Source organism: Pristiophorus japonicus, chromosome 3 (assembly GCF_044704955.1).
Source record: "Pristiophorus japonicus isolate sPriJap1 chromosome 3, sPriJap1.hap1, whole genome shotgun sequence".
NCBI lineage: Eukaryota > Metazoa > Chordata > Chondrichthyes > Pristiophoridae > Pristiophorus > Pristiophorus japonicus.
The window spans coordinates 108,517,004-108,542,029 of NC_091979.1; the positions used below are offsets into that span (position 1 = coordinate 108,517,004).

A 25,026-nucleotide genomic window follows, 5' to 3' on the forward strand; every position below is an offset into this window, starting at 1 on the left:
TCTGCTATCCTAGGTTTCATTTTGCAACATTTTTTAAGGTCCTTACTATTCAGTTTATATTCACACTAAATTTAAATAAGGATCAAGAATATTCATGCCAAGTGGCGCAATTAAAAAGAACATCACGCCTTATTTGAAATGGGATACTAGCGAAATAAATAAATACAATTTTGTTCCTTAAACTGTTAACTAGATTTTTATTTCATATTATAACATAACAATACTCACATTGTTAGATCCACATCCGGCTCTTGACCAATACTAAAAATGCTTTGCATTCTACTCATTTGTCTAAAATATCCTTCAGTTGTCCCCCTTTTTTCTCTAGTGTCTACTGTTTCTACTCCACCCTACTGCAACCAAAATATTAACAGAACTTTACTGTATCAGTTTCTAGAGATGTTCTGCCTCCCTCATTAGCACAAGTGAATTAGCTCCTGGCCTTAGTTGGCGCTCGGACACATATTCAACAATCGGGGCAGGCAGGTGATGCCAACTAAGATCCACAATCCAAAAGTTAACTTTCTGTTCCACTCACCTCAAAGCCCTGCTCCTCTGATGCAAGTAATCAAGTAATCCTACCTTTTCCCCTTCCCCACCCCCCCGCCCCGTCCCCCAAATCTTTAATATACCCACAGATTTGTTATAGCTTAGCTAGAACAAGCAGGGAGATAAAGCTCAGCTTGAAAGTTCTTAGGATTAGAGGCTGTGACATTTCCTATTTTATCATACAGTACTACACTAGCCCAATATCCTGCTTCCACAACATTTTCAGTGAGTTTCTTGATTATTGCCCTACATAAAAATCCCCTCCATGATTTGTTCTTGCCTCATTCTTTCTAAGCTCTAATGTACGACCCTTTATTCTTAGAGGTAACTCAGTCACTCAATGCTGTTCAGCAGCATGTTAAATGGCATCACACTTGTGTTTAAAACATTTCACATGATTATATTTATATCGAATGCTGAATCTGTTAGTACTTTACATTCAAGAATTTCAATGAATCATTTTCTTTCATACCGTATCACTCACTTGAGATCCTGACAGTCACAGGATTTTCAGGTTATAAACAGGAAAGCAACATTGGATTTTGGCACACGAGTTGACAAGGCAGCTTTTTTTAAAAATAGAATTTTCCTTCTATTCTGAAAAATACCAGCAGAATTTTAAATTAAATGAATTCAGGACGAGTGGCTTTCTAGTAGAATTTATTGCTAGACCATCTCTTTCAAATATATTCCCTGTTATGCTCACAGTGACACCTAATGGATTTTAGCTGTACATAAATTTTCTTCTACATTATTTCCTTTCAATTATCATTAAAAACAGCGGGGTGTTTTAATGATACTGAGTACGGACTTGGTGATCTGCAAATTGCACAGGCTAGAAAAGATTACAGACAAGAATACTGTCTAAAGATGCAACAAATAAGCAACTGAACAGCACCAAAGCTGTACCAGAAACAAACCTCAGCTCACCGGGGAGGGGGGGGGGGGGGGAAGGAGAGAGAAAGAGAAGAGATAATTGAATCTGTACTTGATAAAATAATTTATTTTCCATTTACATCAAAAGTAACCCCATTGCTTAACAATGTAGTTAAACCGTCCAATTGTATTAAAGGTTATGTATTTACCTCATCCTTACAATTATGTACAAAGGTTTAAAGCTCCTTGAGATGTAATCATGCCAATCTATCCTTTACAATGTTTTAATTTCAGAACAAGCTTTCTGCAGCTGAATAAATACATTAATCAACTTCTGCTTTTGAGGTCTGCAGTTAAGAAGACTCAGAAGAAGCTTGTGCATTTGTGAAAATGGAAGATGGCTCTTCATTGTTTGCATTAGGTGATGCAGTTGCTTGGACGTCAGCAGTAGTTGTCATGGAAACAGTTGCAGTATCCAAAATGAGGGCAGGGGTTTGTTCAGCAGACGGTGCAGAGGCAGAAACATGAAAACCACCTATTCTTGGAGAGATGGCTGAAATTGTTTCAGTTAGACCAGCCTTTGCCCCAGTAATCAAGGATGGTTGTGAGGGATACATGGTAGGCATCGTTAGAGGGGGCATTCCAGGAAGATTTAGTGGCGGCAGCTGAGCAGCTGATGAAAAACCTAGGAGAAAAACATCACAAAAATATACTACAATTACGATACTCTAATTTGGAAGAGGCTTTGTGTACAGTACAGTATCAATGCAACTGAATTTATGATGGTCAGAGAATGGAATTTGTCATGTATATATATATATATATATATATATTTTTATAAAGCAAAAATTGAATGTCTTTTTTTTAAAAAAAAGAGGCTGAAACAGAAAGTAGCAATTTCCAAAATAGTGACAGGTTGGTGTGCTAACACACGAACATGCAGAAGTACAGCAATTTCCTACAATGTGAATTCCAGATTATTTGGCATTGATTGAAGGGGGATGGGAAGGAAGCAAATTATCCTATTAAACCTCCCAGTGACTTGTATAAGAACATCACTAGTAAAGGCCTGGCCGTCCTCACAGATGAGGAACAATGGGTGGCAGATGGAGATTTTAAAAAGGGGAAAGAAGAACAAACAGAAATCAGAGATTATTCAAATTGCTTCCCATTTAAAAGTTATCCAGAATTATGGCTTAATAGAATGATAACATCCCTGCTTTAAGTAATTCTGTAGATTGGATGAAGGACATTGACAATACTCTATAAACATACCAGTGGGTGGAGGGATCACACCTATTCCTGGTAAGGTCACTGGAGCAAGGTTCTGTAGGGTGATATTCAAGTTGGGTAACTTGGGTAAATTAGGCAATCCACTTGCTAATGGCATTAGTCCTGTAAACATTGAAAAGTATATACAATATGCACATTAGCTCATGCGGTATTGCCTATAATAGTTACCAAAGTGAAGAAAGCTACATGTATGGCACCTTTTTCAGAAAAATTAACAGTACTTGCATTACAGCAATTAAATTTTTCTCCAAATGTTGAGAGAAACAGACTGAACTGTATGATACTCATCAACACTATCCCCATTCATTATAACACATTTAGAATTTATTTATGTGGTGTATTTGGACTTTCAGAAGGCTTTCGATAAGGTCCCACACAGGAGATTAATGTGCAAAGTTAAAGCACATGGGATTGGGGGTAGTGTGCTGACGTAGATTGAGAACTGGTTGGCAGACAGGAAGCAGAGTAGAAACATAGAAACATACATAGAAAATAGGTGCAGGAGTAGGCCATTCGGCCCTTCTAGCCTGCACCGCCATTCAATGAGTTCATGGCTGAACATGCAACTTCAGTACCCCATTCCTGCTTTCTCGCCATACCCCTTGATCCCCCTAGTAGTAAGGACTTCATCTAACTCCTTTTTGAATATATTTAGTGAATTGGCCTCAACAACTTTCTGTGGTAGAGAATTCCACAGGTTCACCACTCTCTGGGTGAAGAAGTTTCTCCTCATCTCGGTCCTAAATGGCTTACCCCTTATCCTTCGACTGTGTCCCCTGGTTCTGGACTTCCCCAACATTGGGAACATTCTTCCTGCATCTAACCTGTCTAAACCCGTCAGAATTTGAAACGTTTCTATGAGGTCCCCTCTCATTCTTCTGAACTCCAGTGAATACAAGCCCAGTTGATCCAGTCTTTCTTGATAGGTCAGTGCCGCCATCCCGGGAATCAGTCTGTAAACCTTCGCTGCACTCCCTCAATAGCAAGAATGTCCTTCCTCAGGTTAGGAGACCAAAACTGTACACAATACTCCAGGTGTGGCCTCACCAAGGCCCTGTACAACTGTAGCAACATCTCGCTGCCCCTGTACTCAAATCCCCTCGCTATGAAGGCCAACATGCCATTTGCTTTCTTAAGCGCCTGCTGTACCTGCATGCCAACCTTCAATGACTGATGTACCATGACACCCAGGTCTCGTTGCACCTCCCCTTTTCCTAATCTGTCACCATTCAGATAATAGTCTGTCTCCCTGTTTTTACCACCAAAGTGGATAACTTCACATTTATCCACATTATACTTCATCTGCCATACATTTGCCCACTCACCTAACCTATCCAAGTCGCTCTGCAGCCTCAGCATCCTCCTCGCAGCTCACACTGCCACCCAACTTAGTGTCATCCGCAAATTTGGAGATACTAAATTTAATCCCCTCGTCTAAATCATTAATGTACAGTGTAAACAGCTGGGGCTCCAGCACAGAACCTTGCGGTACCCCACTAGTCACTGCCTGCCATTCTGAAAAGTACCCATTTACTCCTACTCTTTGCTTCCTGTCTGACAACCAGTTCTCAATCCATGTCAGTACACTACCCCCAATCCCATGTGCTTTAACTTTGCACATTAATCTTTTGTGTGGGACCTTGTCGAAAGCCTTCTGAAAGTCCAAATATACCACATCAACTGGTTCTCCCTTGTCCACTCTACTGGAAATATCCTCAAAAAATTCCAGAAGATTTGTCAAGCATGATTTCCCTTTCACAAATCCATGCCGACTTGGACGTATCATGTCACCTCTTTCCAAATGCACTGCTATGACATCCTTAATAATTGATTCCAACATTTTACCCACTACCGATGTCAGGCTGACCAGTCTATAATTCCCTGTTATCTCTCTCCCTCCTTTTTTAAAAAGTGGGGTTACATTGGCTACCCTCCACTCCATAGGAACTGATCCAGAGTCAATGGAATGTTGGAAAATGACTGTCAATGCATCCACTATTTCCAAGGCCACCTCCTTAAGTACTCTGGGATGCAGTCCATCAGGCCCTGGGGATTTATCGGCCTTCAATCCCATCAATTTCCCCAACACAATTTCCCGACTAATAAGGATTTCCCTCAGTTCCTCCTCCTTACTCGACCCTCCGACCCCTTTTATATCCGGAAGGTTGTTTGTGTCCTCCTCAGTGAATACCGAACCAAAGTACTTGTTCAATTGGTCTGCCATTTCTTTGTTCCCCGTTATGACTTCCCCTGATTCTGACTGCAGGGGACCTAAGTTTGTCTTTCCTAACCTTTTTCTCTTTACATATCTATAGAAACTTTTGCAATCCGTCTTAATGTTCCCTGCAAGCTTCTTCTCGTACTCCATTTTCCCTGCCCTAATCAAACCCTTTGTCCTCCTCTGCTGAGTTCTAAATTTCTCCCAGTCCCCGGGTTCGCTGCTATTTCTGGCCAATTTATATGCCACTTCCTTGGCTTTAATACTATCCCTGATTTCCCTTGATAGCCACGGTTGAGCCACCTTCCCTTTTTTATTTTTACGCCAGACAGTAGTCGGAGTAAATGGGTACTTTTCAGAATAGCAGACAGTGACTAGTGGGGTACCGCAAGGTTCTGTGCTGGGGCCCCAGCTGTTTACATTGTACATTAATGATTTAGACGAGGGGATTAAATGTAGTATCTCCAAGTTTGTGGATGACACTAAGTTGGGTGGCAGTGTGAGCTGCGAGGAGGATGCTATGAGGCTGCAGAGTGACTTGGATAGGTTAGGTGAGTGGGCAAATGCATGGCAGATGAAGTATAATGTGGATAAATGTGAGGTTATCCACTTTGGTGGTAAAAACAGAGAGACAGACTATTATCTGAATGGTGACAGATTAGGAAAAGGAGAGGTGCAAACGGACCTGGGTGTCATGGTACATCAGTCACTGAAGGTTGGCATGCAGGTACAGCAGGCGGTTAAGAAAGCAAATGGCATGTTGGCTTCATAGCGAGGGGATTTGAGTACAGGGGCAGGGAGGTGTTACTACAGTTGTACAGGGCCTTGATGAGGCCACACCTGGAGTATTGTGTACAGTTTTGGTCTCCTAACTTGAGGAAGGACATTCTTGCGATTGAGGGAGTGCAGCGAAGGTTCACCAGACTGATTCCCGGGATGGCGGGACTGACATATCAAGAAAGACTGGATCAACTGGGTTTGTATTCACTGGAGTTCAGATGAAAGAGAGGGGACCTCATAGAAACATTTAAAATTCTGACGGGTTTAGACAGGTTAGATGCAGGAAGAATGTTCCCAATGTTGGGGAAGTCCAGAACCAGGGGTCACAGTGTAAGGATAAAGGGTAAGCCATTTAGGACCGAGATGAGGAGAAACTTCTTCACCCAGAGAGTGGTGAACCTGTGGAATTCTCTACCACAGAAAGTTGTTGAGGCCAATTCACTAAATATATTCAAAAAGGAGTTAGATGAAGTCCTTACTACTAGGGGAATCAAGGGGTATGGTGAGAAAGCAGGAATGGGGTACTGAAGTTGCATGTTCAGCCATGAACTCATTGAATGGCGGTGCAGGCTAGAAGGGCCGAATGGCCTACTCCTGCACCTATTTTCTATGTTTCTATCTATGTTTCTAAATGGATACATTGTGCATCATGTTGATTTTAAGTGATATCAGGGAGCTCGTATTATTGGTTAGCCCGGGGGGCTGGGGGGGGGGGGGTGGGTGGGTTGAAGTTAAAGTATTTTCAAACTATTAGCAATAAATGTGCACATATTCAACTAATAATTTCTGCAAGTAGTCTATATTTTACATTGCCACTCCATTTTGAGGTAAAAGTGTTTTTCTTTGAAATGAAATAAAGAAAATTAACATCTAGGTAGAAAACAAATGAACCACCAGCAACATGAGTTATGATTCTTATGCTATAATTATAGACTTACCAGATAGGGTAGTATCAACATTTATATTTGTTGGTATTGTACCCGGGGACGAATTCACAGATGAAGGCAACAACGGAACTGTTGGAACACCTTACAAAAGATTTTAAAAAACAGAAGTTTACTAAAGAAAGTCTTGAAATGTTTTGTTGAACAAAACTACTGATTTCCCAGCATCACTTGCAAACAGCACAAATATGAAAAACAATGTTTTAAAATATACAGGATGTACTCAGAAATAGTATTACTCTTGCACTAGAGAAATCCAACAAGTAAAAAATACAATCTTTTCCCAAAAATAAATGTTGATGGAAATGGGCAAAATGTACACCGCTAATGTTTATTCTTAAGCTATCATTCTTTGAGAGCTGGAAAAGTAATTCTCAATTGAAGATCCAGTGCATCGAATATAGCAGCGAAAGCTTTCCCTGCTACACCAAGCAGAATATGTACCACAATGAAGAACAGCAGTGACATGGAAGACAAAGGTCAAGTCTAAACAGCGTTGTGCTATTTTAGTGAAATTGTAGTAACATTCAATTTTTGTATTGTGTCTTTACAAACTGAAAAACACTTTAGCGGAAGAATTTGTCCTTCCAACATAGATTATCTCGGCAGGAATTATTTTCAGCTATACATCATGTGGATGAATTACTGGCGGTGCTGGTAGTGGTAGAAGCAATGTGAAGTAATAAATTGGAAGTGTACAACATTCTGACTTATTGGCCCAGATTTTGTGGGGCCGATAATAGCATAAGCCTTGTAAAAAGCCCTACAAGTTCCGGGTTTCCGCATGCACTGTGCATGCAAGAAAACTAGGACCTTGTGACTGGTCAAAGTTCGCCCTGACAGATCATGCGAACTGACCCAAAAATCACTTCATTGGCACAGAGTTGGGCTATTTGTTGGCTGCTAAAAGCAGGTGTAGGGCCAGCTTTCACCAGCATAAGGGTATGTTAAATTAAAAAGTAGAAAATCATGCACAAGTATTTAAAATTAGTTTATGTAAATTTTGCCACAGATTAAAATTATTTTTCAAAAAATATTTTTATTGTATTCTGGCTGCAAACCAAAAATAGTGTTCTATTACACTGTAATCGTGAGTTTCAAATAATGAGATCTTCAAATGTAGCTCCCAAACTGAATTCTTATCAAGCCTTTCAAGAACATTAATTTTAAAATAAGGAAATTTCACAAGTCTTAAATGCATGAATAGAACTCAAACTATGGTAAATTATAATGAATATGCTAAAAATGTTTTTCTCTACATGTGTACTGTATTATAAAGTAGAACAATGTTTGCTCTCATTGGAATATTTATGTTGTGTTCATCGAGAGCTCTTACTCAAATGGTGGAGAAATCACAGTTATTTTCCAGAGTTAAAATATTTTGCTTTGCTGTCAAAGCAGTCCTTTGCTTTCCGTACTGTGCACTAATTTCAGTGAAAAGGTTGAGAAGACGATGGCCATCAGTGCCTAGTGGTGATATATTCCACTAAAGGGGAACACAGCTTGGGAAGAGGGAGGAGTGGAAATATTTTCAAAATTCTCCACTACAAAGATTGTTTTATAATTGAAAAAGCGCTTCAGATTTTGTGGTTTATGCAGCAAAGAGGGAAAAAAATGAAAAGACCCACTCCGATGATGTGTCTGATGGGTCCTTACACTATTAATCCAGACAGGAATCTGATCTGATCTTGCATCAGGTCGTTGATCCAGATGCTTGAATTTAATTAAATGAAATGTTTAAGGATCTTTTCACAATTTATTCACAGAAAAGATTTCGGAAAAAAAGTTTCGTTAAAATGTAGCATTTTAATGCAAAACATGTTCGCACAAATTAAAAAGATGATAGGTAGTTAAGATATAAGCTAGCTTCGATGTCTCCTCAGATTGTAAATAATAAGCAACTTATTAGTTTGTCTCAATAATTGATAAATGCCTCACACCCATAGGCCCCAAGTTTCCACATGATTTGCTCCTGATTTTTAGGAGCAACTGGTGTAGAACGGAGTATCTTAGAAATCGGAATTCTCGTCATTTAGTTTGCTCCAGTTCTAGTCAGTTAGAACAGTTTCACTTTGGAACAGAATTTTTTTTTCAAAAGGGGGCGTGTCCGGCCACTTACGCCTGTTTTTAAAGTTTCGTCAGTGAAAACTTACTCCAAACTAATTTAGAATGGAGTAAGTGAAGATTTTTGTACGCTCGAAAAAACCTTGTCTACACTTTAGAAAATCAGGCGTAGGTTACAAATCAGGCGTAGGGAATGGTGGTGGTGGGGGGGGGGGTGGGTTTAAAGGGAAGTTTACAAACATTAAACACTTCAGTTTTACAAATAAAGAGCCATCATCAATAATAAATGATAAATACATCAATAAATCAACCAATAAATCAATCAAAAAAAAATAAGAAAAAATGTTTTTTTATCAATAAATAAAACATTTTCTACTTACACCGGGAGCCCACCAACAGCGTGCTGGGATGCCCCCCCCCCCAGTGTGTCTCTGTCAGTGTCTCTGTCTGTCTGTGTGTGTCGCTCATTCTCTGTCTGTCAGTGTCTGTGTTTCTGACAGCGAAGGGAGGGGGGGGGGAGCAGAGGGAGGGATGGGGGAGAAAGGAGAAGGGGGGGGGGGGAAGGAGATGAGGGGGGAAAGGGGGGGGGGAAGAGAAGGGGGAGGGAGGCTGAACCAGATTTACAGGTAGGTGGCGTTGGGTCGGGTCGGGGGGGTGGTGGTGGTGGGAGGGAGGTTGGTCGGTCCGGGTCGGGGGGAGGGAGAGGGAGGTCAGGTCGGATCCAGTCCAGGGGGGAGCGGGAGTCGGGTTGGGTCCAGTCGGGGGTTGGGGGGGGGGGGGGGGGGGGAGAAGGAGGAGCGGGAGTGAGATAACAACACAGACACAAGCAGTCAGGCAGGGAATTTTGAAACCGAATGCAGCAAATCTCAGGCAGCAAAAGGCTGCAGGGAGAATAGACATGCTAGTTTGTCAAGCAAGACAATGTACTGATGTGGAGAAGTGTGTGTTCATATTATTATGGAAAGTTGTACCAATTGAATGAAGTGAATCTGATTATAACTTGTTATTCTATTCATATTGAGTTTCATCTCACCAAGTGTTTGCTTGGTCTGGCTTTATAGAGATTGAAGCAGTACATAAAAGGAGACACGATATCCAGTTCAGGCCATAAGAAGGTATACTCCTGTCACCACCCCGCCCTCCTGCCACAGGTTACTCCATCATGCAAGTAGATATAAGAAAGTGGAGTCAATTCCATAAAAGTAAGATAGTCAGATCACTTTCAGGGCAACTGATGCCACTGAACCAGAGAATGTATCTAAAGCAGACCTGAATTTGTAATAGTAAGTCTAATACTCATTATCAGTTAAGTGACTCCTGATGCTTTAAGCTTTTAATATTTACTTGAGCAATCATCATGTGGAATGAGGGAATGGGACCCATGCTAATCCCTACTCAGATAACATGAACAGCTGCAGCTGGACACAAGGTTGTCGTTAAGAGAACTCAACATTTATGAGCAGTCTACAAAAGCAAAATACTGCAGATGCTGGAAATCTGAAATAAAAACAAAGTGCTGGAAACACTCAGCAGGTCAGGCATCATCCGGGGAGAGAGAAATAAAGTTAATGTTTCAGATCGATGACCTTTTCTCAGAACTGGAAAAAGTTAGAGATGCAACAAGTTTTAAGTAACTACAGAGGCTTGGAAAGGGGAGGGGGGGTGGGGGGGAGAGCAAAGAACAAAAGGGAAGGTCAGTGATAAGGTGGAAGGCAGGAGAGATCAAATAACAAAAATTATGGTAATGGGACAAGTAAAGAAACAAAATATGGGTCTCGAGGAGGTGTAAATGGAAATAGCAGAATTGCCAACAGCTACTGTCCGAAAAAAATGGAGGCAGTGGACATGCTCTGAAATTGTTGAACTCTGTCGAATCCGGAAGGCTTAAAAGTGACTAATCAAAAGATGAGGTGCTGTTCCTCGAGCTTACGCTGAGCTTCATTGGAACAGTGGAGGAGGCCGAGGTCAGAGTGGGAGTGGGGCGGAGAATTAAAAAAGGACAGGCAACTGGAAGCGAGGGGTCACACTTGCGGACTGAATGGAGGTGTTCAGCAAAGCAGTCACCTAATCTGTGTTTGGCCTCCCCAATACTACATCATGAGCAGCGAATACTAAATTAAAAGTACAAGTAAATCGCTGTTTCACCTGGAAGGAGTGTTTGGGGCCCTGGATGGTGGGAAGGGGGAAGGGAGGAGGTAAAAGGACAGGTGTTGCATCTCCTGCACTTGCACGGGAAGGTGCCGTGGGAAGGGAAGGAGGTGATTGAGGAGTGGGCCAGGGTGTCAGGGAACTGTCCCTTCAGAATGCTGAAAGGGGAGGGGGGGGGGGGGGGGCGTAGGGGAAGATGTATTTGGTGGTGGCATTACATTGGAGGTGGTGGAATATAATCTGTTGAATATGGAGGCTGGTGGGGTGTAAGGTGAGGACAATAGGAACACTAGCATGGTTCTAGGAGGGGTGAGAGAAGAAGTGTGGGAAATGGAACAGACATGATCGAGGGTCATGTCAACCATGGTGGAGGAGAATCTTCGGTTGAGGAAAATCAAAGACATGTCAGAAGCACTGGTATGATGGAATAGAGTCCTTATAGGATGCAGGGTGGGAGGAAATGTAGTCAAGGTAGCTGTGGGTGTCAGTGGGCTTATAATGGATATTGGTTAAATGGAGATAGAGAAGTCCAGAAGCTGCGTTTAGAACAACATGGCTTGAATTAGCTTGAGGTAGGCATGTTTAAAACCCACTTTTTTTTGGAAGAGAGATTTTAAATGAAATCAGAGAGTGAAGCCTTTCTTTGATAAATGCCAGTACTTGTGTGCGTGCTATTAACTCATACCTGTATTAAGAACACTGCTGACAGAAGGCGGAACTGTACCAAGTGAAAGTCCTGATAGTCCCTGCTGGAGGTTGGTATTTGCAGCAGACGGTGAGGTAACAGCAGACAGCTGAACCTACAAAGATAGCAGTGCTTATCTAACCATCATACAGCATAAATGAACTCAAACCTAAAACTACAGCAAATTAGATTTCAGTACAAAATTTTAAAGCATATATTACAGGAGTGAACACAATATTTCTAACATTTAAGTCATCTTTAGCATAGTAAAATAGTTTTATGCTATTACAATTTTGAAAACATGAAAATAAAAATGAAAATATTATTAGCATGGAGTAAACTACCTTAAATATCAAAAGCTTCCGAAGTTAAAAAATATAATTTTGTGCACTGATCATAACCACAGGAAATATATTTTCAGCATGACTGGAATTAAAAAATGCACTTAACACCAACAGATTAATTTCAAGAAAATAGATTGTAAAACATAAGGAATGTAGATATGATTGTATAAAAAAAGTGTGCCAATAAAACCCTCACTTGAGTTCTGTTTAACTATTCTTTTACTCTGTAGACCGCAATGCAAGCCCATGTTCTGCACTGTATAAAAATGTTAATTAATTAATTCTCGCAGCAAAAATGAAAAGTGCAAAACAACCGACTGCTTCTGAAATCCTGGCAATTGTCTTTCAAAATTTCTTATATTAAAATGTAAAGTGAAAAATGTAAAGTGAAAAATGTAAAATGCACTAGGAACCTCTCTAATGGCCCATCACACAAAGCAAATTTTCCTATAAATGAATCTTCATGATAAAACAAATCAAACATTACCTCTGTGAAGCCGTCTTTTATTGGACTGATTGGTGTACCTGGTTGCTGTCCTGGAAGACTTATTTTTTTACCCTCTGCGAATGGACGGGTTGGAATTCGATGCAAGTAGCCATATCCAATACCACACCCTAGGCTTAAAACAATGTGTACATTATTTACCAAATTCTAGCAGGGAAATATTATGAGAAACAAAAAATCCTGGAACTACTAGCAGGTCTGTCAGGATGTGAAAAGAAAATAGGTAGGCTAGATATCCTTGATCTAGTCAAAATGCATCGTCTTCATAACAAAATATTAAAAACATATCTACCAAAATATTAAGCCATCTTTTCTCCTTCCAAATGCTGATGGATAGGGAATGCATGTCCAGCATTCCCTGGTTTTAGGTCATATTTGCATTGATACCCTTATCAAAATGAGTTTGCACCTTACCTGCCTTCTCCACCCCATGTAGTGTTTGGTGTGATAACTACTTCCCGGCAGTTATCGGTGTCTGTATTGTAGACATACAGCTTCAAAGGTTTCCCTTCATGCGTCTCTATCAGAGAGAAGAGATCTTCGGACTAGGGAAAAAAACAATTTTTTAAATGCATCAGTGATCCTATTTTCTGGGTCCATTCAATGCATTGGCAGAAGGAGCGAGAACCAGAGGACACATATTTAGGGTGATTGGCAAAAGAACCACAGGTGTCATAAGAAAAAAATCTTTTTACTCAGCAAGTGGTTAGGATCAGGAATGCACTGCCTGAAAAGGTGGTGGAGGCAGACTTAATCGTGGCTTTCAAAAGGGAGTTGGATAAGTACCTGAAATAAAAAAATTTGCAGGGCTACGGGGAAAGGGCGGGGAGTGGAACTAGCTGAGGTGCTCTTGCAGAGAGCTGGCACAGGCTCGACGGGCTGAATGGCCGCCTTCCATGCTGTAACCAGGACCCCAAGTTTCGACACGATTTGCTCCTGATTTTTAGGAGCAACTGGTGTAGAACGGAGTATCTTCGAAATCGGAATTCTCGTCATTTAGTTTGCTCCAGTTCTAGTCAGTTAGAACAGTTTCACTTTAGAACAGAATTTTTTTTTCCAAAAGGGGGCGTGTCCGGCCACTTACGCCTGTTTTCAAAGTTTCGTCAGTGAAAACTTATTCCAAACTAACTTAGAATGGAGTAAGTGAAGATTTTTGTACGCTCGAAAAAACCTTGTCTACACTTTAGAAAATCAGGCGTAGGTTAAAAATCAGGCTACAAATCAGGCTAAGGGAATGGGGGGGGGGGGGGGGTTTAAAAGGGAAGCCTACAAACATTAAACACTTCAGTTTTACAAATAAAAAGCCATCATCAATAATAAATGATAAAACATCAATAAATCAACCAATAAATCAATCAAAAAAAATTACTAAGATAAATTTTTAAAAAAAAAATCAATAAATAAAACATTTTCTACTTACCGACTGCAGCACCGGGAGCCCTCCAACAGCGTGCTGGGATGCCCCCCGCCCCCCCTGTGTGTCTCTATCTCTCTGTCTGTGTGTGTGTCTCTCATTCTCGGTCTGTCAGTGTCTGCGTTTCTTACAGCGAGGGGAGGGGGGGGAGGGGGATAGAGGGAGAGAGGGGGGAGCAGAGGGAGGGATGGGGGAGAAGAAGGAGAAGGGGGGGGGGAGAAGGAGAAGGGGGGGGAGGAGGAGGAGAAAGGAGATTGGGGGGGGGGGGGGAGGGGAGGGGGGGGAAAGAAAGGAGATGGGGGAGGGAGGCTGAACGGGCCGGGCCCAAGACTTCGGGCAGGGCCCGTCCCCAGCACCAGATTTACACGTAGGTGGCGTTGGGTCGGGTCGGGTTGGGGGGAGCGCGGGTCAGGGGGTGGTGGGAGGTCGGTTCGGTTCGGGTCGGGGGGAGGGAGGTCAGGTCGGGTCCAGTCGGGGGGAAGCAGGAGTCGGGTCCGGAGGCCGGGGGGGGGGGGGGGGGGAAGCGGGAGTCGGGTCGCGTCCAGTCCGGGGGCGGGGGGGGAAGCGGGAGTCGGGTCGGTATCGGGTCCGGTCGGGGGGGGGGGGGGGGGGGAGCGGGAGTCGGGTCCGGTCGGGAAGAAGTAGGAGCTGGCCGTGGGAGGAGCCTTATTCACGCAGCCCCAGTGAAGCCATTAGGCCAGGGCTAGGGGCTGCATGCTTCGGCCCCTTCCACACAGTTTTGGGCACCTGGAGTTACTGCACATGCGCGCCCACTGTAGCGCGCATGTGCAGAGGTCCCGGCACTGTTTTCAGCACAGGGACCTGGCTCCGCCCCCTGCAGCTTGTGCTGTGCCGCGCCGAGCTGCAAACGACCTGCAGGGAGCTGGAGAATCTGGGAGGTTTTTTTAGCCGCACTTTGTGGCGCGAAAAACGGGCGTCCAGGTCGGGACTGCGCCATTCTAGGCGCGGCTCGAAACTTGGGCCCCAGGATTCTAGGATTCATATACAAAATACAAAAACATACAACTTAGTAAAACGTCCCAAAGCGCTTCACAGGAGTGTTATGACAATTTGACACTGAGCCACACGAGAAGAAATTACGGCAGATGACCAAAAGCTTGGTCAAAGAGGTAGTTTTTAAAAGGAGTGGCTTAAAGGAGGAAAGAGGTGGAGAGGTTTAGGGAGAGAGTTCCAGAGCTCAGGGGCCAGGCAGCTGAAGGCAAGGCCACCATTGGTTGAGCAGTTATAATCAGGGATGCTTAAGAGGGGGGGGGGGGGGAGGGGGGTTGTGGGCTGAAGGAGATCTGAGATAGGGATGGGTGAGGCCATGGAGGGATTTGTAAACAATGATGAGAATTTTGAAATCGAGGTGTCGCTTAACAGGGAGCCAATGTAGGTCAGCGAGCACAGGGGTGATGGGTGAGTGGGACTTGGTGTGAGTTAGGACACGGGCTGCCGAGTTTGGATGACCTCAAGTTTACATAGGGTAGAATGTGGGAGGCCAACTAGGAGTGCATTGGAGTAGTCAAGTCTAGAGGTAACAAAGGCATGGCTGAGAGTTTCAGCAGCAGATGAACTGAGGCAGGGCGGAGACGGGCAATTTTACGGAGGTGGAAATAAGCGGTTTTAGTTATGCCGTGGATATGTGGCCAGAAGCTCATTTCAGGGTCAAATATGACACCTAGATTGCAAACAGTATGGTTTAGCCTCAGACAGATGTTAGGGAGAGGGATGGAGTTGGTGGCTAGGGAACACAGTTTGTGGCAGGGACCAAAGACAATGGCTTTGGTCTTCCCAATAATTAATTGGAGAAAATTTCTGCTCATACTGGATGTCGGACAAGCAGTATGATAATTTAGAAACCATGGAGGGTGTCGAGATAAGAGGCGGTGAGGTAGAGCTAGGTGTCATCAGCGCACATGTGGAAACTGACGCCATGTTTTCGGATGTCGCCGCCAAAGGGCAGCATATAGATGAGAAATAGGAGGGGGCCAAGGATAGATCCTTGGGGGACATCAGAGGCAACGATGTGGGAGTGGGAAGAGAAGTCATTGCAAGTGATTTTCTGGCTACGATTAAATAAGAAAGGAACCAGACAAGTGCAGTCCTATCCAGCTGGACGATGGTGGAGAACAAGGAGGTATAGTTTACCTTTGTCACAGTCACAAAGGGTGTCATTTCTGACTTTAATAAGAGCCATTTTGGTACTGTGATAGGGGCGGAAACCAGATTGTAGAGATTCAGACATGGAGTTCCGGGAAAAATGGGCATGGATTTGGGAGGCGACAACACGTTCAAGGACTTGAGGGGGGAAAGGGAGGTTGGAGATGGGGCAGTAAGCTTGCAAGCACAGTGGAGTCAAGGGTTGCTTTTTTTGAGGGGGGTTATGACAGCAGATTTGAATGAAAGGGGGACAGTACCAGGAGGAGTGAACCATTAAAAATGTCAGCTAACATGGGAGCCAGAAAAGGAAGTTGGGTGGTCAGCAGTTTGGTGGGAATAGGGACAAGGGAGCAGGAAATGGGTCTCATGGACAAGATGAGCATGGAGAGGTGAAGAGTGGAGATCAGAGAGAAACTGCAAAGAAATACAAGTTCAGGGCTAGGGCAGGGGGGGAACCTCAGAGGAAGCTTGGCCCGGTGGGCTAGGGGAAAGAAGGGAAGTGGCAGAGGCAGCTGATCAGATGGTCTTGAGACAAAATCCATGAGCTCCTCAACTTCTTGTTGAAGGAGAGTGTGGTGGAAACAGGGGAGAGGGGTTTAAGAAGATGGTTAGCAGTAGAGAATAGTAGCCGGGAGTTATCTTTGCATTCCAGAATGATCCTGGAATAGTGAGCAGTTTTGGCAGACGAGAGCAGGACCCGATAATGCTTTATGTGGTCCAGCCAGATCTGGCAGTGAATGGCGAAACCAGTTGTCCGCCACAGCCGTTCAAGTCTGCACCCCTTGGACTTGAGGGAGCGAAGATGAGGGTCCTACAAGGGGGAATGTACTTTACAAACAAAGTAAGTTGATAAAGGTCTTAACAAATTAGTGTACAAATCCTATATCAATGTCCTTATGTTTTATGCAGGATATTTACAATTCAGTTAGAACATTAATATAGGAATGCAATGCGGTATCACCTTAACTTTAAGTGGGATTCTCTCTACAATATACACAGGCGCCCTAACATTTCACTAACTTATGATGCACTATAATCTATTAAACCAAACCTATCCTACCTACACAACTTAAAAACTCATCAATAAGCTGCATGAACCATTATCCAACACTATTTGGTGGTTTGCATTTAAGTAATCTACACTTCTAATCAGACGCTACAGATTTTCCTGGTAAATTCCTGTAAACTCTTGCATTCAGCACAAGAGTCTCAAAGTGAAAAAATTCCTGGAATGTTTGACAAAAAAAATATTCGCAGTTTCAGGCATCACTTAAAAGGCAACAATATGTCAGGGTTTATCTAAGATAAATGAAAAAAAAGTTACAGAAACTGTTCTGAGTTTTATGTGAATCTCTCATCTCGATTAGGTTACAGCTGTGGAAGACTGATCAAGATGTGGTATTGTCAGAAATGCTAGACTCTCAAAAAAAGAAAAAGTATTTTGAGGAGGAATTTGCATTTGCATCATCTTCACCAGTTAAAAAAGGCACATGATTTTTAATTCTAAAATCTATACCTCATAAAATCCTTTCTGCACAAAACAAAGAAAGTTTCAGTCTTGATATAAACAATACTACACACTTGCAGTTTCTCAAAGCATTGCAGAATCTTTATGGTGTTGTATGCTTCAGAAAATCATTTAAAAGTGCCAGAATACTCGTATTTTGATGGTTAGAAATGACTTGCAAGGTAAACACTTTCTCAACTCCACAGGTTTTGTATATTTAACTTGAAACAATATACTGTGCTCAATTTACCTCATTCATTACAGTGTCTGCTCCAATTATATAGTCTGTGTGAGGTCGGAGACCAGCTAATGCAGCTGGAGAATTTGGCTCCACTTCCTGGTTAAAAAAACAAAAATATTATGGTTACAAAACTAAAACAGGAATATTATGATTTCTATTTAAATTATCCCTCAAATGCTGAACTTAGAAAGCAGTTACTCAAAAACCCGTTCATGCTTTAGCTGAAATCTCACCAAGGGACATTAAGAGTCAAATCCACCTCAACAGGAATTTGCAGATGCACATTAAAATACTGCAATCTACAATATAAGGTTTCCATTGTTCCAACTAAAAGTTTGAATGATTTAGTTCTAATTAGCATAAAAATTAATAACCCGTTAATATACCAAAACTAATGAGGTTTCGTACAAAATACGAACTACGTTTCAGCGGCCTGTCACAGCTGCACATTAATGAAAGGATCATTTCACTTAAATTAACGAATGTAATGAAACAAATTTCAGTACGCTTACTTCAATACTTATGTTCAAAGTAATCTACAGGGATTTTGATGAACCTTTAGTGCCTCTCACCTCTAAATGTTAGCAAAGCTCCTGCTGAAACCCTCTCTTGAAATTGTCAAGACTACATATCCAACTCAATTACAACTAAGGCCATGGAGGGATCTAAAGATGAGGATTTTAAACCCACAGTGTGGAGGACAGGGAATCAAATAGGTCAGCAAGAACTGGGGTGAGAGGTGCAAGGGAGTTACTGCAGAACATAAAACATGTGTTTTAGACAAGCTGAAGTTTATGGAGGAAGGTGAAAGGTCAGGAAGGAGATTTATGGAGGTAACAGACATATAAAAGGTTTCGGTTGCAGAGGCAGGCAGTGCTGGGGAGGTGAAAGTAAGTGGTCTTTGGAAACGATATGGTATCTGCAGCTTAGTTTCTGAACAATCTGGTTCAGCTTTGAAGAGTGGCCAGGGAGAAGGATGGAATTTGTTGCGAATGGAGTTTGTGGTGGAGGCTGAAGACAATGGCTTTGGTTTTCCAAATATTGAGCTGGAAGAAGTTAAGACTCACCCAAGACTGGATGCTGGACGAGCACACCAACATAGAAACATAGAAACATAGAAAATAGGTGCAGGAGCAGGCCATTCAGCCCTTCTAGCCTGCACCGCCATTCAACGAGTTCATGGCTGAACATGAAACTTCAGTACCCACTTCCTGCTTTCACGCCATACCCCTTGATCCCCCGAGTAGTAAGGACTTCATCTAACTCCCTTTTGAATATATTTAGTGAATTGGCCTCAACTACTTCCTGTGGTAGAGAATTCCACAGGTTCACCACTCTCTGGGTGAAGAAGTTTCTCCTTATCTCGGTCCTAAATGGCTTACCCCTTATCCTTAGACTGTGACCCCTGGTTCTGGACTTCCCCAACATTGGGAACATTCTTCCTGCATCCAACCTGTCCAAACCCGTCAGAATTTTAAACGTTTCTATGAGGTCCCCTCTCACTCTTCTGAACTCCAGTGAATACAAGCCCAGTTGATTCAGTCTTTCTTGATAGGTCAGTCCCACCATCCCGGGAATCAGTCTGGTGAATCTTCGCTGCACTCCCTCAACAGCAAGTATGTCCTTCCTCAAGTTAGGAGACCAAAACTGTACACAATACTCCAGGTGTGGCCTCACCAAGGCCCTGTACAACTGTAGCAACACCTCCCTGCCCCTGTACTCAAATCCCCTCGCTATGAAGGCCAACATGCCATTTGCTTTCTTAACCGCCTGCTGTACCTGCATGCCAACCTTCAATGACTGATGTACCATGACACCCAGGTCTCGTTGCACCTTCCCTTTTCCTAATCTGTCACCATTCAGATAATAGTCTGTCTCTCTGTTTTTACCACCAAAGTGGATAACCTCACATTTATCCACATTATACTTCATCTGCCACGCATTTGCCCACTCACCTAACCTATCCAAGTCACTCTGTAGCCTCATAGCATCCTCCTCGCAGCTCACACTGCCACCCAACTTAGTGTCATCCGCAAATTTGGAGATACTACATTTAATCCCTTCGTCTAAATCATTAATGTATAATGTAAACAGCTGGGGCCCCAGCACAGAACCCTGCGGTACCCCACTAGTCACTGCCTGCCATTCCGAAAAGTACCCATTTACTCCTACTCTTTGCTTCCTGTCTGACAACCAGTTCTCAATCCACGTCAGCACACTACCCCCAATCCCATGTGCTTTAACTTTGCACATTAATCTCCTGTGTGGGACCTTGTCGAAAGCCTTCTGAAAGTCCAAATATACCACATCAACTGGTACTCCTTTGTCCACTTTATTGGAAACATCCTCAAAAAATTCCAGAAGATTTGTCAAGCATGATCTCCCTTTTACAAATCCATGCTGACTTGGACCTATCATGTCACCATTTTCCAAATGCGCTGCTATGACATCCTTAATAATTGATTCCATCATTTTACCCACTACTGAGGTCAGGCTGACCGGTCTATAATTCCCTGCTTTCTCTCTCCCTCCTTTTTTAAAAAGTGGGGTTACATTGGCTACCCTCCACTCGATAGGAACTGATCCAGAGTCAATGGAGAGAGGCAATCGAGCTGTCAGAGGTGATGGAGAGGTCGAGCTGGGCATCATCAGCATACAAGTGAAAGTTGATTGCCTACGGGCGGATTATAAATCGCTGAGGCGCAGAGGAGTAGGTGCTTTTAGGAACACTAGAGGTGAAGGTATGTAGGTGGGACGAGAAGGCATTTGGATAGGTAAGAATGGATCCATGCTGGACAACAAGAGATATTGGAGGACCATGGATGACCATTGTGAATGATACGAAGAGATCAAACAGGAAATGGGGGTATAAAGCACAGAGGAAATCATTCATGACTTCGGTTAGAGCTGTTTTGGTGCCGAGAAGGGATGGGGGGGGGGGGGGGGGAAGAAATCACACAGAGTTAGGAGATAGATGGGCACAGCATGAACAGATAACTTATTCAAGGACAGGGTTGGAGTTGGGACATTGACCGTTGAGGGGCTCCAATGAGGACCCCCTTCAAAAATGTTTTTTTGAAGGGGGTCAATGATGCCAGTTTTGAAGTGGAGAGGGATGGTGCCAGAGGACAGGCAACTGTTGACAATATCACCTCGTATGTGGGCCAGGGAGAGAGTTATATGGTCAGGAGATGAGAAGGGGAGTGAGGAAGTAGGAGTTGGTCTCATGAGATGAACTTAGAAAAGATGGGGAAATGGGAGAGAAGATGTAGACAGCTGGGGTCTGGGTGTGAGGGGAGAGAATGCAATGGAAGCAGTTGCATAATTGTGTTGGAGACAAAGAAATCCATGAGTTCCTTAGACTTGGTACTTGAAGATATAGTGGAGGGCAGAGAGAGAGACATTAAAAGAAGGCATTTGATCAGAAAAAAAAAGGAGGCCTGGGTTATTTTTGTCCTTCAGGAAGATCTTGGAATAGTGGGCAATTTTGGCTGATGAGAACAAAGAATGCCAACTTGATGTGGTCCAGCCTGATCTGGTGATGGATGCTTAGGTCAGTTGTGCACTGTATGCTTGAGTTTGTGTCTCAGACTTGAGAGCGCAAAGATGAAGGCGGGACCAGGGCAATGGCAGGGGTTAGAGATAGTACTAGACAAGAAAAGTAGAGATGCAAGAATGTGGATTAACTAAAGCTAAAATTTTCCTTTATTTCTTTAGGGAAAGTGCCCTGCCTCTATTCAGTGTCTCTTTGTGGGGGTTATAACTTGTTTTCAAGTAAACTGGGTGCATTGTCAACATATAATGCAAATAGATATATTTAATACAAGTATATTAAAATTACTTTTCAGATTACAGTAAATTAGTTAATTTTTCTGTGAATCATGGGGGAGCCAAGTATAATTAAACAAAACTAAGCAGCAAGATTTTTTACAAAATATTAGTTTGGCAATGAAAATTGTTAAAAATTACAACAGGAAAATCAAGAGAACCTGCGACAATCTACATATACATGCTAAATTTTCAGTGAGCTTTTAAATGTGATTTTTTTTTATATGGAGATTATAAGGAACATATAATATATTCATGGTCCCTGGTTACAGAAGTAATAAGTAGATCAAGACAAGTTTTATTTACTATATCATGAACTATTTGGCTTAAAACCCATTAGGAAAGCACAGGAGTTTTCATTCTCCAGACCAGCGGTTCAGTCTAAGAAAAAAGGCCAATGAATTAAAACACAAATTGCACTTCTGAGTTTTCTATTAAGAATGCTGCAGCTTATTTGGATCCCTCATCCATTACCAACAGATTTAAGATGATTCACTAGACTTGCAGCTGAGATTTCCAAGAAATAGAAAAAAATACCAGTTATGGGTAACCTACCCAGTTTACTAAATCTTAATTTAGTTTACATAATACTAAATTTTAATTTTGGTGTAAAATGTTCTCAAAGGCTTCAATTAGAGGAGTTTGTACAAATAAAATGGTACACAGCAAGGAGAAAGCTGCAACATAAACCTATCTCTGCCAATAAACAGGAAAAATAAAAGTGGCTAACATTCCTCCCGTAACCATCAGCAAAAAGAGATTAACCAGTCATCCCATCGTTTGTGGAACTATGCTGTGCACAAAATGGCTGCTGGGTTTGCCTATCAAACTAGTCATTGCAATTCAAAGTAATTAATTCTATATGAAGTATTTTGAAATGTTTCAGGCACAAGATGCTGTATAAATGCAAGATCATTGTTCTTTTTTTAAACTCTGCAGTACCTTTCATACAAATAGAAATACTGTAATTCTGAATAAAATAAATGATCAAATTTAAATTTCAACTTGAAATTGTCTTAAGTTTAATCTAATAAAAGTATTTGTAATGAATCACAACAGAAGTAGTTGCTCATGATCAACTTTATTTACATTAACTAATTAGGAATGTGTTATATTTTTCAAATGCTACTCTCCCCATCCACCCACAAAAAGCTTTAGGTATATAGGCATCACAAATTTAAAATTGTTGCCAAGGATTAATATTGATGCTATTGAGGGAACCATACTTAAATTTGTTTCTAAATTGAATTTTTTTTCAAAATTAGCCATTTAAATAATTTAGGGCCAAATGTATAAATAGATTTAAATTTGAATTAAAATTTTAATCCTGATAGAAAATGCAATAGTAAATCTTTATCACTGCATTGTTTTAATATTGGATTTCAACCAAAAACCAATTATCCCTCCCCGCATAATTTACTTACCAACACATGCCACACATTTTCATTAGCTCCCTCAAAACTGCAGAAACGAATGCTGACTCCTAGCAAGCCTTGGCCACCCCACATGTTGCTGGGTGTGACAGTAGTTTCTCTCAATTTGAGTGTCTTGCTGCTGTAGACAACCACTTTAATTGGTTTCTCCACATTGGCCTTCAAAAGATCTTTCAGGGTATCATTGTCCTGATTCTGACATCAAAACATAGAAAATATCTTTTACATTTGTACAGTGAATTCTAACCCGGATGAAATACATCTAAAATTATTGGCCTTTGCTCATTTCTCCCAAACCTCACCCTAATAAAATAAATCTTTTATCAGGGAATAGCCCTGATCACCAGTTAAGCATCTGGATACATGGCACCTCCACATACAAGAGAAGCTAACTGGCACTGCACGATAGCTGGACATTAACAGAATGAAAGGTATCCCTATTCATGAAACTGAGGGGGTTGCCAACAACGTTCCCTATAAGCTGCGCAGCTCTCTGCTAGCCCCGTGCAGCCCGGGACCAGCTTTTTCCAATGTTAAGTTTCTTAAATGGGCCGTGCAGTCCCTTAAAGGGGCCACGCACCCAAAAAAAAATAAGAGGGGACATTGGTTGTCATATGGGGCTTTTGAGTGGCAAATGTGTTCAATTAATTGCTTCTTGCATCTGTGGGAACTGGATAGGTTTCTCTGCTTTGTTCAGCAACTTCCATTCGGAAGGATATGAATTGTGTAGCCCTCCAGAATAGAGCATCAGTGACCTTCTTGATGGTGAGCAGCTACCTGACCAATATGAAAAAGATCATCATCTGTTGTCTGGAATAATCTAGATACAAAGAAATTAAAAGTAGTGGTGATCTTAACAATTACAGATAATACTGTTTTCCTAATGGAAGTGGGCCTTCAACCAGTAGCTGACAAGTTTCCCTAATAACATCTGGGGCAAAGGGGGAATTGCAATCTTCTGAGGCATTGATAGTCAGAAAGGTCTAAGATAGAACTTCTTGGTCTGTAGATCCGTTCTGAGTGGGCATAAGCATGTAAGGAAGACTTGTCTTCTGTGAAGTCCAACTCCAAGAGCCACCAATCTTATCTCTTGTATATCTTCATGCTTTTCCTCTTAGCAAAATAATGGGGCAGAAAATGCGGTGTCTTCGACAGCATAGGCTCATGCTGTCCTAATCCATCTGAAAGGCCTCGCAACTTCCGGGTTTCCGTATGTGCTTGTGCTTGCATGAAAACCCGGAATTTGCGATCGATCTAGGTATGCCTTGACAGATCATATGAATCGACTGGAAAATCAGTTTCACTGGCGCAGAGTTGGGCTATTTGCCCAACAACTGCCCAGCAATTGCCCACAAAACTCTTATGGCTGGTAAAAGCAGGTGTAGGGTCATTATAAATTTAAAACTAAACATTTAAAAATAAAAACTGATGCATACACTTAAAATTAGTTTATTGGCCCGGATTAAAATGTTTAAAAATTGTATTTGGCGTATTGAAGAGACTTTTAATTAAATTTGAAAATCAGATCATTTATATTTTAGAATTGTCTAAATTGTTTAATTATTTGGGATTCCATTGCATATTATTAGGGGATTCTGTTTGGAAAGAACTGCAATGGAATCCTCTTTGTGATTGGAGGACCTGGCCCACGAGATCCCAGGGATGCTTCTGAACTGCCTGTGTCCCTGGGATCCATGAGCCTTTACGCAGGCGTATGCCTGGAGGCCTGAGACCCGAACGCTCCACAGCTTGGGAGCCTGACGCCAAGTTTGGACATATTTTGCGGGTCGGAGGCGTGCGCAATTTCAGGACCAACGAGTATTTGAATTGGGAAATCTATGTTCCCAATGCAAAGCAGTACTTTATGCAGGGCAGAGTGAAACTTGCAGCTAAAGTCCCAACACCTGCTGAGCCCTGAGCCTCCCGCTGAGCCCCGTTATATATGCGAGCGATGCTCGTGTTAATCATGTTTGGAGAGTTTTGTACAATGCAACTTGATTTGTCTTTTGTTAATAATTTTCATTACATTTTTTT

The 25,026-nt window shown here is 42.1% G+C and overlaps 1 protein-coding gene across 2 annotated transcripts in view; it reads right to left on the minus strand.

Annotated features, from left to right (window-relative positions):
- Window positions 1-619: 619 nt before the first annotated feature.
- The window catches only part of gorasp2 (golgi reassembly stacking protein 2), a 64,043-nt gene continuing 39,636 nt past the window's right edge, over window positions 620-25,026 (minus strand). The window contains exons 3-10 of one of the 2 annotated variants that reach the window (XM_070875665.1): window positions 22,984-23,187; window positions 17,741-17,827; window positions 12,821-12,951; window positions 12,389-12,521; window positions 11,558-11,672; window positions 6,655-6,744; window positions 2,701-2,820; window positions 620-2,110 (exon numbers count right to left, since the gene is read on the minus strand). In XM_070875665.1, coding sequence (XP_070731766.1) covers window positions 1,779-2,110; window positions 2,701-2,820; window positions 6,655-6,744; window positions 11,558-11,672; window positions 12,389-12,521; window positions 12,821-12,951; window positions 17,741-17,827; window positions 22,984-23,187 — 1,212 coding nt within the window. In that variant the 3' untranslated portion in view covers window positions 620-1,778. The remainder of the gene's footprint in view (window positions 2,111-2,700; window positions 2,821-6,654; window positions 6,745-11,557; window positions 11,673-12,388; window positions 12,522-12,820; window positions 12,952-17,740; window positions 17,828-22,983; window positions 23,188-25,026) is intronic. The other variant, XM_070875666.1, reaches the window with a different exon arrangement.